This window comes from Cryptomeria japonica, chromosome 4 (genome assembly GCF_030272615.1).
Source record: "Cryptomeria japonica chromosome 4, Sugi_1.0, whole genome shotgun sequence".
Lineage (NCBI taxonomy): Eukaryota > Viridiplantae > Streptophyta > Pinopsida > Cupressales > Cupressaceae > Cryptomeria > Cryptomeria japonica.
Genome location: NC_081408.1, coordinates 282715041 through 282730517, shown reverse-complemented (window position 1 = coordinate 282730517; position 15477 = coordinate 282715041). Strand labels below are relative to the sequence as shown.

The window sequence follows — 15477 nt, the reverse complement described above, 5'->3', positions numbered from 1 at the left end:
AATCATTTTTTGAAAAGATTATGAAAAATAGAGGAATGATTCCATATAAGGCAATGTAAATGGAATTAGTTCGCACTAGTTTAAGTGGTTATGTACAAGTTACTATATCCATATGAAAACAAAATGAAAACGGTCATTCCAACTATATTAAAGAGATTTGTTGTAAAGTTGCATTATTGGTTAAATTTGATACCGTGTTATTTTTTTTTATCATGGCCACACATTATTTTTGTTGATTGGAATTTTGGAGGTTTTAGTATTTCCTATAATGCTACTTGTGGAGATTGAGGACTAATAGGGTCGCCATATATTTGGAGGTTGGAAGCACTGAGGGATGGAGGAATTTTATAATCTCAAGTTAGCTTCTCACTTTGAGATGATTCTTTGGATGAGAAGCATTTCTAGTTTGTTTGTTTTTCTTTTTTTATGCTAACAAATCTAAAACATACATGTACTATGAAGTTTGATTTTTGGAGTCAAGGGATTCAGTGTGAAACTCAATATTTATTTTTGTCTAGTGATCTTATGAGATTGTGATAAAAAATTAAACCCTTTTGAGGGTCATCAAGCAACTTGATGGAGTTTTGTCACATCTCAATATAGATTGTTGTCAAATAATTTGAAAATTTATGATTTGAGAGTTCGTGACTAAGAACTTGAGAATTTAACTCAAAGATACACCCTTCTGAGGGTCATGAGACATATTGATGGAGCTCTTTTTGTTAGAGGAATGACAAATTTCCAGTATCTATCATCCTTAATTTAAACACCAAATATCTTAAAATATAAATTAATAACAAATAAAACAATTTAAAATTTAAACATTATAATTTAAAAGATAAAAATATTTTAATAATGCTAGTCTAGTATGACATAATTTTTATGTGAGGATTGATGACTAATTTTATTCCAATATACTCCACCTACTTTAAAGATCCCCTCTAATTTATCCCTCCTTTTATAATAGAAAAGCTTCAATCTTTTCAACTCACTTTCCTCCCCTCTAATCTCCAATCCCTCCCAACATATTTCACTTTCCTACAATTACATAAATGAAACTCCTCAAGGTAAGTCATTGCCCCCTCCTCCAATTCCGGAATCTCCTCTAAATAGAACGAATCAATTTTGATGAAGCGCAGGTGCAGAAACCCTCCCCGCTGCCCGAAAGCCTTTGGCAATTCTTTGCAGCTACTATTTCCTGACAACTACAACCTCACTAGGTTAGGCATTTTTTGCAACTCCAGATAATCAGTACTGTCACAACACTCTAACTCGAGTTCCTTCAGATTTGCCATATCACATATCCAACTTCCTACTGCAAATCTCCACACTATAAGACTTTCTAAATCCTTCATTGCTGTCATTTTCTTTGGAAGCTCCAATTCTTTTAGGGTTCTGTTAACATCTAAGCATAGTTCCTGAAGCTGAGAGATATTCACAAAATCCTCTGGTCTCATGAATCCGTCGTCTTCACCGGAAAGGTCCAACCAATCTGATCGGAGTGTTCTCAAACAGATCAGCTTTGATATTCCTTTTGGCATGTGTGTAACACCCTCGCACTCTAAATGCTGAAGACATTTAACTTCATTTATCCATACTGGTAATTTCTCACATCTTTGAGGTAGTGCAAGGAACAAGAGACCTTTTAGGTGCCTCACACACTTTGGTACCTTGTCAATTTTTGTATCATTTAAATTCAAGACTTTTAGAAGTTTCATCTTTCCAAGGCTTTGAGGCAATTTAGAGATTCTTGTCCCGCTCAAATCGAGAACACGCAGTCCTTTCATAGCAGAAAACAAGTTTTCTGGAATGCTTATAATCCTCCAATTCTGAGATAGTGAGAGGGTGTGGAGCCAAACAAGAGGCCTCTCTGATACGGGAGCATCATTTACATCTTTCATGCCCAGTAAAGTCCAACAACAGTCACCATTTTCACCTCTAGAGGCTTCCTCAAATGAAAAAATACATTTATTTTCTTTTGATATGTTTATGGCCAAATCATGCAACAAATCGTGAGTTCTACAATAATTAGTTAGTTTACAACCTGGTCTATCCCATGCTTAAAGCAGACAAAGATTGGAAAGCTTATTTATACAATCCCATGCCGCCTCTCACTGGCCCTCTCCTGCTGGAATAAATCCTTCCCCAATCCACAGATATATTAGATACAATTTATCTACTCAACCTTGGGAAAGAAAGAAAGATAAGCAAAGCACGCTTTAAGACGTGCAGGCAATGAGAAATAACCGAGTCTGAGAAAAGGCATGATCTGATCATCATCGGTAACAACTACCTCTTTAAGCCGATGGAGCTTGGGCTCCCAGTCCCTTGGCATCGTGGTCTTCGGCAGAGATGCAGCTACCATTTTGATAGCTAGCGGCAAATTTCCACACTGCTTTAAAATGTCACGGCCAACTTCTTCAAGCTGATGATTTGGCACTTTATTTCCCTTAAACGCATAGAAGCAAAACAGACTCCAACTCTCTTGCTTCGACAAACATTGCATCTAGTACATATAAGCATCCAATATTGTACAAACCTCTTTGTTTCTTGTGCTAACCAGAATCGTGCTATGCCCATTGTCTCCAGTTAAGAGGCCAAGCTTACATAATAAATCTTCCCTTGCCTATGCCCCCCATCCCAACCACCACAATAATTGGAGAGGCATTGTTGTCCAGCAATCTGAGCATGTCATCAACTTTGGACTCTATTCCCACTGAGTGTACAATAGGCAGAAGATAAGATTTCTTGCGGTCTACACTATGAGATGTACTGGGCGATACTTCACTTGCACAAAAACTCCACGCAATAGCTTGAGCTTGTTGACATCTTCAATAATATATCTCATGCGCTCCTTGATGTCCTTGATTTTCCACCCTATCCTATAGCGGAAAATCCATTGATTATAACTCATTCTATAGCGCATTCCTCACAGATGTCTTCTGCAAGCAAGGAAATAACGCGAACCTTCTCCAGCCATTGCTTTACACCTTCATTATGTGGAGACTGTTGATCAGCATCTAGCAGAAAACCACTTACATTTGTGAGATTATCGTTTAAACACGAGAAATCATTGCTGAAATCCAGTAGTAGCTTTGCCTCATCAGTTAATTTCTGGACGGCCATGTCGACGGCCATCTAACAAATTTTTCCTACAACATCTTCTCCAAGAAACGACATGTTAGAAAAATGAGAGTGAACCAAAAATTCCTCTCTCAACTTTCTATGCAGACAAAATAAAGTGACCCAAAGACAGAAAATGGAGTTGATGGGCACACGAAAAATGACGCAGACTTGATAAGGCTGGATTCGATGTGAGAATGGTCATTTACAAAGTAGCAATTTATAGCAATTAACTTCTACTCTTTACTTGCAATGCTTTTCTTGAGAAACGAATAAGAGAACAGGGATAGAAAATGGAAAGCTAAATAGAATTTTGTTGCTGTAGACACAGTAATAAGTCATACTAACATACACAGGTTAGTTCGAAATGGATAAGAGTTACCATAGTGCCTTTTTCAAATGAGATATATATCTAAAATTGCAATAAGTGTCTTTTTCAATACCAGCTATAATTAGAATTAGGGGCTATAATATCGGCCCAACGGAAGAAGGAGAAGCATCTTTGTTTATTTTTCTTAGACCACTCAAAACATAAAAGGTTTCCTGGAGAGCCTCAAGCACACTCAGTTTTGCAATCGCACATTTCCCTTATTGACCGAGAGAAAACAGTCTCTAAAGTAAATCGAATCCAATCTCTACATTGAATATTTTGATGAAAGGACTGAACCCACCTTATTCTTTATACAGCTAATTTTGAAGCATTTTCCTTCCTTTCTATAACTCACCTCGGATGTTCCGAGGTAAGGACTGAACCAAGGGCATCTTCTCCATCATTTCACAACTAAAATATATAATTTAATGCTTTCTTGGGATTAAAACTTATTAAAGCACGCAAATGGCCATCTCCAGATGTAAAACAAAGAACATATCCTCTTCAAAATTTGCATTGTTCGAGCATCTACCTTGGATAATGGGCGACTAAGTCTATATGGATGAATTATTATGTTCTGGTTGTCTCCAGATTATTATTTATCATAAAAAGCTTTCCATAAAATTATCTTGAATTTCAGGCACCCTCGGAGTCGAAAGAGTTATTGGTTTTTCTTATTTCTTCTTAAGTTTTTTGATTTATAATGAACACTTGATAATATAGACAATGCATTTTTAGCTATCCGAAGATTGCCAGTCTAAATTATTTTCTCTTTACAAGAATTTTTCTATTCAACCTCTTCTAAAAGAGGAGAGTGAGACTACTTTAAATATTTTTCTATCATGAATTTAGAAATCAATGGATAAGTGGATTTGAGTAATGATGGAATATCTACATGTGTTAAGGTATTGATAAATGACCTTCAAAGAGTGAAAATTTATATCCATGATAATGTTGTTCAATATCCGACTCTAAATCAAACAAACTTTATGATATAGAAAATTTTGTAAACGTAAATGTTATTGAATACAAATATTTACATTTTATAATAAATGTATTTCAGCTGCGAATTAATGCTGCATTAGTTGTAGATGATTTTGATAGCTATGTTTTGATAGAATTTTATAAAAGTTATATTGTGCTAAATGAGTAATCATCAAAAGTGATTTAATATTAAGTATTATTGGTATGTTGTTATTATAAACTATATCTTTTAGTATTCTACTCTATTACTTATCAACATAGTATTAGAGCATGTAATGGTTAATGTTCATGCAAATGAGAAATCCACTTATGTGAGTTGTATTGCATGGTGAAATTTTGAAGGCAATGGGATGTACTTTGAGGATATGATGTGAAGGAGAGTTCATCATTTCTAGGAATCACCACTAGAGGATGACAAAAATGCAAGAAATATGATTACTTTAAAGTACGACATAAATCTATTAATAGCTAATATAATTGATACTAGGTATAGTGAAGCACTAATAGGAGTTGATAGAATTATAGTGTAAAATAATGTAGCTAGACTAATATAAGGCATAACCTGAACTAATGGTAGGCTAAAGCACTACAATTTAAAATAATATTGCTAGAGTAATATAAGCAACAACTTTACTACCTATCTCTACTAATGTAAATGAGAAGATTATAAACGTGATATGTATGTTACTAAATGTTAATAGTAGAACGTTACATGAAGAGATAGAGTATTCGAATAAAAATATATATTTTTTAATAATTGATACAATATTGTTTCAAAACCTATGCTCCATTTAGGGGAAATATGTCTAGACATAGGGGATTTAGCAAACAACTCTAACTAGACTAGAAAGGCACTTGAAGATGGTATTCATATATTATTGTTTTGCAATGATATCCTACCAAGTTAGTTCATGAAAAATGCAATAGCTGATATCGTGGTAGAAGAAAGTTTGAGAATGTTTACTTAGTACATTTGTTACAAGAGAATTAATTATTTTTATTTACATGTCCATGAAATATATATTAATTTTATTTTCTCTCACATGTTATGAGCCTTAAGCATGCTATATTTTCAATAAAGAAGTAACATTTGATGTATGTGCAAAATAAGGCCACAAAATATTTTGGTAAAATAATTATTGCTTTTTCCATATGAATGAAGATTCTTTGTAGACAACTTGTGTTAGTTGTTGAAGAAACACTAAAGGTAGTTCAGTGCATGTCAAAAGAGCCAATGTGTTTATTTTATAAAGGTTTACAAGTTAAAAGAGTTGAGGGAGCTCTATCATCCAGGAAATGAAAAACATTAAATTACAATTTTGAATTAGAAAATGATGTCTAATCTCTAAGTTTTATTTTATTTTATTTTTCAATTGAAGCTACTTTGGGAGGGTGCATTATCTATTGAATCTTATAATTGATTTGTTTATTAGATTCACACATGTATCAAATGTAGCTAGAAATTTTGGGTCTACACATGTTTCATCTAATGGAAATTTTATCTAGAGAATCACATGCTATTTTTATTGTGATAGGTTTAAGAAGGTAAAAGAGGAGACTAAAGGAACTAGAGATTAGAACATTTATACAACTTCAAATAGCTTCAAAATTCAATTTTGTATTTTTTTAAGAATTTTTTTAATATTTGTCTCTTGTTTATGCAAGATTAGACATGGAAATATTGTAACCATAAATAGTTTGGTATTCAATTCCTCATCCAGAAGATAAGAAGGGATCTAGTCTAGATAAAGATCAAGATGGATACTTGCTTGAGTAGTTTAGGAGTTTAGAGATATTAGGAATTGTATCCTCACAAGGTTCATAACACAACTTGATGGGGAATAGTTGATAAAACAACATGGATAATTCTAAATAATTATGGAGACATATTAGTTGGGATTTTTGTGATGTGGGACCCTAGAACTCAAGAATCTAACTGAAAACCTATATATTTATTAGAGATACATGATAACTTGATATACAATTCTACCTAATTTAAAATCTATTTCTGAAGAGAAGCTTCTAAATAATTTGAGGTTACAAGAAATTTTCCTATTTTTACTTTTTTACTTTTATTTTTTGTACTATAAATATTAAGAAGAGATGACAAAAATTAAGGTTTACATTTTGTAATAAAATCACTCTAGTAAATTTTAGTTATGTTAGAAATAAAAATGTAGTTTTGATAAATATAGCTAATAAACAATGAAATGATATTTAAAAGTGCAAGCCAACATTTTGTAAATTCCATAATAAAAAATTAAATCTAAAAGTCTCCAATAAAAAATATGCAAAATCTAAGAAAGACCATGTTCACAAAAAAGTAAGATTTGGTGAACCAAACCTCCAAATGCATGTAATGTAAGTACACAAATGATATATTTGAGAGATTATTACAAATATGAGCTAATTAAATACATATGGATTAGATTTCAAAGTGAAAATTAGAATTCAATGCAAGCATACAACACTTCATATTCAGCATTTAAAATCTCATGGCTAACATCTTCCTACTAATAATGTGGTGCTTTATTTAACTGAAACACATAGAAATAAAACAAACTCCAACTATCTTTCTCTAACAAATATTAGATCATATAAATATGAGAAATTATAGGGTAAATGCATATAATGATATCTCACACTTTTATGAAGGAAGTGGCCAACACAACTAAAATTATTTAACTTCAATTGCATAAAAGTGGCATTTCCAAATTGAATTTCAAAATGATGTAAATTGATAAAATATAGAAATATTATTGAAATTTATGTTATTTTCTTATTAGGGTAAACCAGGCTTTGAAGGGGCCCTGAAACCCTTTACATGAAAGAGTGGCCCACAAAAAATAGACGGGACTACTTGGAAGCAAATTGTAGGATTTAGAAAGGATCTGAATCCTTTTGGACTTACGGGCGTCCAGATCCCATAACAAAGGCTATGATAGATGGAAACAAACAAACACTAAAACTACCACACACGAAACACTAGCCAAACATTAGGGCTACAAAATTATAGATTAGGCTTGTAGAATAAACAACCTAAACTAACAAGAAAACATATATTTACGGTATATCAGGAACCCTTGGCCAAAAATATGGCTTTCCCCAAGCTGCCATAACCTGTAACAACTTCTCCAGGCCATAACAAAAACTTGGGCCTAAGGTAAGTGCATAAAGCTGTGTCCACTTAGTGTCAAAGTTTAAAACTTAGAAAAAAATTATAAATTGCATGGATAGCATGAGAAACGAAATGAAATCTCAACCCAAAATTTGAAATGGGATCCCATTTAGTATCGAGATCCCGAGCCTAGATCTAAGAAATGGGATCCTATTTCAAAAATAAAACGGGATCACATTTCCCTTCTTTTTTTTTTTAAACAAAACAAAAAACAAGTTATATATACATGAAATATAACATTTAAGTATAAGTCATTTCTCTTTGTCTTTTTCCTTTCTTGTACTTTAAGTTATATTTCATGTATATATTGCCAGGATGCTTGAGAGTGGTTTCAGATCTCTAGGAGTTATAATGCAAATTCTAGATTTTAGAAGATCTTATAAATCTTCAGACTTAGTCAAATTTCAGTAATCAATAGTTCAATATTTGCTAACTCTTTTTATCTCAATCCCTTAATCTTCCTTGAGCTCTAAACTCATCTCCCTCCAAATCTATATTGCCAAGATGTTTGAAAGTGATTTCAAATCTCCAAGAGTGATTTTTGCAAATTCTAGATTTTAGGAGATCTTATAAATTTTTATACTTATCCAAATTTCAGTAATCAGCAAGCTCCTATCAACATTTTCTAGCTCTCTTTATCTTTCTTGAGCTCTAGACTCATATTTCTCCATAGAACTCTTCCTCTATACCCTCTCTACCTCTATATCTCACCTTTTTCTCTCTCACATCCCTAACTCTCTACTATTTGTCTCCTCTCTCTCTACACACCTCCCCTCACTCCCTACTTACCTCTCTCTCTCTCTCTCTCTCTCTCTCTCTCTCTCTCTCCGTACCTTCGTTAGTCTCCCTACCAACTTATCTTTCTCTACATACATCTCTCTTCCACTCGAGACCTCTCTCTCCCTCTAACCCTCTCTCCTTCCCTCTCTACTTTTATCTCCCCTCTATCTCCTCTCTATCTCTCTATCTCACTCTCTCCTTTCTCTCCCAAAATCTATACTTATATCTACCTCTCTCTCACATACTTAACTCTCTACTCTCTATCTCATCTTTCTCTACACTTCCCCTTACTCCCTACCTAATGAATAATGATGAACAATAGATACCCCAACCGGTACTGAGAGGGGGGGTGAATCAGTACAGGCAAAATTTTTATCAACAACTTATCTAGTTAATGACATACCAACTGGTTGTCACCATTACCAAACTTAACCATGGCAATACCGGTTAAACATAGTAAGACATCAGATACCATAAACTGATAAGTCTGAACAATTCAAATACGATCAATACTTGATATCAACTTCACCCATAAACATATGCATGTGGTATACTAGAAATACCATAACCTATTAACTTTGCACGCATAATATTTCAACCAAATAATTTATAAACATCACATGAAAAATGTATAACACATAACACATAGATTTTTCACGTGGAAACTCAAATGGGAAAAACCACGGTGGGGATGAATACCCACAAGATTTTTTTTGAACTCTTTTGAAGCTCGCCCTGTTAGGAGCCTAGTCCAGTTAAAGACTTTACAATAAGGTTCTGCTAGGAACCGATCATGTTAGAGATCACTCGGTTAAGGGATGGCTATATACCCTGTTAAAGGTTGAAACACTGTTAAAGGTTACCTCGCTAGAGGATTTGAAGAACTCAATGATCTTGAGTCACCTAGTTACAGGTTTTACAATAAGCCTGTTAAAGCTACCCGGTAAAGGGATTTTCCATCTATTGAAATGATTAGAAGACAACAGGAAAAACTTTTGATCTGATAACAACACTACATGCCAAGGTAGATCCTTTTCATTTCCTCTACTCTACAATCACACTCTGTAGTTTTCCTCTTACTGGTCTGGTAAGTATCTCATCACTCGAATACACACACAATCATTTGCCAACAACTTTACAATAACAAAAATCATCGACCTTATCAACAACAAATAGGTCGGTAGCATAAACCCTAAACCCTAAGCATCTTAGGTTTACAATACAAGTGGTCCAATCCTGACCGTCCAAACACATTGTATAGAGTATTACAACTTCAAACAGATCACAAGAGAATCTACATCATTCAATCATCACTGCTCATGGGTATCAGTAACCCATCACACTTTCTTCTCATACCACTAAGAAGAATGATCATTCTCGAGGTAGACTTCAAACGCAGTCGATCTTATCACATCTCAATCCTTCATGAGCACAAGGTTGATGTGGCACCTTGATCTCATTCATATCTCTTAGCTAACTCATCACAGAGTATCACCGGTTGCATCGCACAAGCTGGATCGCCAAACCAATAACCATAGAGATGAGACTACCAATCGGTAGTCACACTTAGTGAAACCTTAACACCGGTTCACTACATTTCCTCATACCTCTTTATACCGGTTCACTTGAACTTTATTAACATCATTGAAAACATACATTATCATCATATCAACATACCAGTTCACCATATTCTAACAATATCCAACAATCTCCCCATATGCCAACAATATCCAACAATACCCACCTTTATTTATCTAAATGTACTATCTATCTCTCTCTACATACCTTTCACTCCCTCCCTACTAACATCTCTCTCTCCCTCTATCTCTTCACCCTTCCCTCATTCCCTCTCTACTTTTATGTCCCTTATATCCCCTCTCTATCTCTCTATCTCACTTTGTCCCCTCTCTCCCAAAATATAAAACTATGTCTCTACCTCTCTCTAACGTCCTTAACTCTTTACTCTTTATCTCCGCTCTCTCTATACGCCTCCCCCTACCTACCTATATTTCTCTATATATACCTCTCTATATCTCTCTAAATGTACCATCTCTCTCCCAACCAACTTATATTTCTCTACATATGTCATAATAGGTCCTAGTAAGAGGTATAATGTCATAATAGGTCCTCTTAGGGGTCTTATGACATAATAGGACCTATTATGACATAATAGGTCATAATATGACATAATAGGCTGTATTATGACATAATAGGTCGTATTATGTCATAATAGGACCTATTATGACATAATAGGACCTATTATGACATAATAGGACCTATTATGACATAATAGGCCGTATTATGACATAATAGGTTGTATTATGTCATAATAAGACCTATTATGTCACAATGGGACCTATTATGACATAATAGGTTGTATTATGAGATTAAGGATCCTATTATGTCACAATAGGTCTTATTATGACATAATACCCCTTAACAGGTCCTAGTAAGGGGTATAAAGTCATAATAGTCCTCTTAAGGGGTTCTATGACATAATATGACCTATGATGTCATAATAGAACCTATGATGGTATAATAGGACCTATTACATCATCATAGATCCTATTATGTTATTATTAGTCCTATTATGACATAATACCCTTTAACAAGTCCTAATAAGGGGTATAATGTCATAATAGGTCCTCTTAAGGGGTCTTATGACATAATAGGACCTATTATGATATAAAAGGTCCTATTATGTGATAATCGATCCTATTATGTCATAATATGTCCTACTTAGGGGTCTTATGTCATAATAGATCCTAGTTAGAGGTCTAATGTCATAATAGGTCCTCTTAAGGGGTCTTATGACATATTAGGTCATATTATATGTCATAATAGGACCTATTATGACATAATAGGCCGTATTATGTCATAATAGGACCAATTATAACATAGTAGGACATATTATGTCACAATAGGACCTATTATGACACAAAAGGACCTATTATGTCACAATGGGACCTATTATGACATAATAGGTCATATTATGACATTATAGGTCCTATTATGTCACAATAGGTCTTGTTATGACACAATATCCATTAACAGGTCCTACTAAGGGGTATAAAGTCATAATAGGTCCTCTTAAGGGGTTTTATGACATAATATGACCTATGATGTCATAATAGGACCCATGATGACATAATAGGACCTATTATGTCATCATAGGTCCTATTATGTCATAATCAGTCCTATTATGACATAATACCCTTCAATAGGTTCTACTAAGGGGTATAATGTCATAATAGGTCCTATTAAAGGGTATTATGACATAATAGGACCTATTATGACATGACAGGTCCTCTTAAGGGGTCTTATGATATTATAGGACCTATTATGACATAATAGGTCCTGTTATTTGATAAACAATCCTATTATGTCATAATAGGTCCTACTAAGGGGTCTTAAGTCAAAATAGGTCCTCGTAAGAGGTATAATGTCATAATAGGTCCTCTTAAGGGGTCTTATGACATATAATAGAACCTATTATGTCACAATAGGACCTATTATGTCACAATGAGACCTATTAAGACATAATAGGTTGGATTATGACATTATAGGTCCTATTACATCATAATTTATAAGATCTTCTAAAATCTAGAATTTGCATTATAACTCCTAGAGATCTGAAACCACTCTCAAACATCCTACCAATATATACATGAAATATAACTTAAAGTATAAGAAAGGAAAAAGACAAAGGGAAGTTTGATTTATACTTAAATGTTATATTTCATGTATATATAGCTTGTTTTTTTTAAAGTAATAAATAAATAAATAAATAAATAAATAAAATAAAATAAAAATAAAATAAAATAAAAAAGATAAAAAAGATAAAAAAAAGAGAAATGAGATCCCATTTTGTTTTTGAAAAAGGATTCTGTTTCTACAAATTTCAAACTTTGGTTTGGTTGTACCTTTGGTTTTGGCTTGGACTTGGTTTGACCTACAACTTGAAGACCAAATCAATCTTCATATAAATAATGACTTCAAAAGTATATCTGAACACCAAATTTTTAGAATTTTTTTAAACAATGAAAACCCATTATAGTAGAGACTGTCTAAATTCTAAATATGTAATTTTTTTAGAAAATGGATCAATATTTTTATTTTAAAAATAATTACTAATGAAAGAGGTCCATAAAGTTGAAATAATAGGGATTTTTAGTTTTTTAATAAATTTTTTGCCTCTAAGTTTTTTGGATAAAAAATTATATGGCATCAAACTAGAGACAATTATATACAGTTTAAAAAAAATAAAAAATGTTAAGTTTAGGTCAAATTATGCTTGTCGTACATGAGAATTTTTCAAAACAATGATTATGCCCAATAAAAAATTAATTAATAAAAAATATGCAGAAAAACATTACAAATAAATATTCCCATCAAAAGTGAGTAAGTTACAGATCTTTTCCCAAAAGGATTTATAAAAATACTTTCATTTAGGTCAAATTATGTTTACAGTACATGGCATGGTCTGGTCCTCAAAAGTGACTTTTAAACTATAGGTTTTAGTAATGCCTATTCAAACTTCATTTTTAAGATCTGGGTATCAAAATAAATTACATATTTGGAAAGTAGACTTCCAGAACTATATTTTCTATTACTAAAGTTTTTCAAGAATCATTTTTTAAGTGCCTCAAATCTTTAGGTCAAATAGGGAAAAAAAAAAAAGGGAAAAAAATTTGACTTTTTGGCCAAAAAGTGAACACAACTTCTTGTAGGCACCCCCTAACCAAAAACAACTGGGAAAATTGGGCCATTGAAAACTTTTAGCATCTAGTTTGTCCCTAGAAAGAACAAGATATATTGGGTTTTTCCAGGCTCCCCAACCATGAAAGTGGGGATTTATAAGGCTCCCTCTCTCGAGAACGAGGATATAGGGAGCCACCTGCAAGGCAAACCATAAGGATTTTGACTAGTTCCCTTAACCAAAAACCCTTCAAAAAGTAGCTTGCATATGACATAGATCACATCACCAACAATATTCTTGCAGATTGATGCAGGAGAACTGGTCTAGTTCTTACCGGTTGAGCAGTTTTTAGTGGAATTGCTTGAGATCATGATATTTCTTCTTGTTTGAGTGTTTAGCATTGTGGTTTTGGGTTTATTCCCTTGTGTTTGTATTCTTGTCTGTGTTCAAGTTTCATGGATTTTAAATTTAATCTCGATGAGTTATCAATTCCAGTATTGGCCCGATTGATATGTTCTTACCTATTATTCTGATAGTGTGTTGAGAGAAATTAGATTGGGTTGCAATTGATCTCCATGACTTGCAGATCATTGATTTATGTTTCTTGTGCCATGTCTGATGTTCCCGAAGGACCGCGTATTGTTTAATGTATTTTGGAAGTTGTTCTTAGTGATTTGCCAACATGTTATCGTTGCACATTTCATGAATCGGTTGGTCTTTGGGTCAACTTGATCGTGTTGTAATTATTTGCGGGCGGTATAAATGAAGGTTTACGAATAATTTGAGAAGATGGAAATTATAATATTGAAGGAAGAGTTTAGATATTGAGCGAAGATGTAGATACAACAAGATTTTGATCCGATGGACTAAGGCCAGAAGGAAGAGATTTGGATTAGGGTAGAACCGATAGACTCTTCCAGGAGGTTGATCTGATATGTGGATAATCTGCAGATCTTCTAATTGTGTTGTAAGCATTCTTTGTTTCCTGGACTATGATCCAACATGTGGCATTTATAATTCTTTAGACTGTAATAAGAATTGTTCATATTGTTTACCGATTATGTACTATGTGTTGTTACCAGTTGTTCTTTCTGCTATTTCTGGTGATGTATTATTGGTTACCGGTATATTTTGCATGGTGTTTGTGTTAGGCTACAAGGATGGGTTGTCCTTCATTGGATGTCCCTACCTTCACTGCACCAAGCGGTATCAGAGTTGGTTTGTGAACCTATTGTTGGAAAGAGTGTTGCTTGTGCACTGGTTTGTTGGAGAGAAAGTTGAGGAAACTTGTGGACTTATTCAGAATGCTGAACGTGAGGTAGAGAAATCTTCACAGGTAGATCACCAATCCTAGAGCTTGATCTTGAGGTCGTTAGTGGGTGGAGACTTAAATAAATCATCGACTGACGTAGGCTGCAATTTGGACATGTAGATCACTGAGGAGAGGCAACCGAAAGTTGTAGTCAGATCGCTGAACCCGCTCAGGCAGTTGCAAGTACCTACTGACAGATCATCGAATCAGATCAAGTGATGGGACTCACTTTTCAATTAACCCCGAGACTTTGATGCAGGAGCACTAGTCTAGTTCTTACTGGTTGAGCAGTTTTCGATGGAATTGCTTGAGATTGTGGCATTTCTTCTTGTTTGAGTGTTTAGCATTATGGTTTTAGGTTTATTCCCTTGTGTTCATAGTCTTTTTCATATTTGAGTTTCATGGCTTATGGATTAATCCTGGTGAGTTATCGATTCCGATATTGACCTGGTTGATATGTTCTTACCGGTTATTTTGGCAGTGTGTTGAGTGAAGTCAGATCGGGTTGCAATTGATCTTTGTGAGTTGTAGATCATTGATTTATGCTTCTTGTGTCATGTCTGATGTTCCCAGAGGACCGCACATTGTTTTATGCATTTTGGAAGTTGTTCCTAGTGATTTGAGCCAACATGTTACCATTGCATGTTTCATGAACTAGTTGGTCTTTGGGCCAACTTGATCGAGTTGTAATTATTTGCAGGTGGTATAAATGAAGGTTTGTGAATAATTTAAGAAGAAAAAAGTTAGAAGATCGAAGGAAGAGTTTAGAGATCAAGAGAAGATGTAGATCTGGCGAGATTTTGATCTGGTGGACTGAGGCCGAAAGGCTGAGGTCTAGATTATGGTAGAACTGGTAGACTGTTTCTGGAGGCCAATATGATATGTGGATGATCTATGGATCTTTTAATTATGTTGTAAGCATTATTTGTTTCCTGGACTGCGATCCAGCATGTGGCATTTGTAATTATTCAGACTATAATAAGAATTGTTCATATTGTTTACCGGTTATGTATTTTGTGTTGTTACCGGTT

General features: G+C 33.9%; 1 protein-coding gene across 1 annotated transcript; it reads right to left on the bottom strand.

Moving 5' to 3' along the window:
- Positions 1–2176: 2176 nt before the first annotated feature.
- Positions 2177–3126, bottom strand: LOC131875090 (putative disease resistance protein RGA3). Its single transcript, XM_059219105.1, has 2 exons — positions 2968–3126; positions 2177–2506 (listed from the first exon to the last, which is right to left on the bottom strand). Exons 1-2 carry the CDS (start codon positions 3124–3126, stop codon positions 2177–2179), a joined length of 489 nt encoding a protein of 162 aa, XP_059075088.1.
- Positions 3127–15477: the final 12351 nt, after the last annotated feature.

Excerpts from the sequence above, each read along its gene's own strand:
- LOC131875090 (XM_059219105.1), bottom strand. The coding sequence starts at position 3,126 with ATGGCCGTCCAGAAATTAACTGATGAGGCAAAGCTACTACTGGATTTC. Across the intron at positions 2,507-2,967 it reads TAAAGCAATGGCTGGAGAAG|ATGCAATGTTTGTCGAAGCA; the intron begins GTTCGCGTTATT and ends TATATGTACTAG.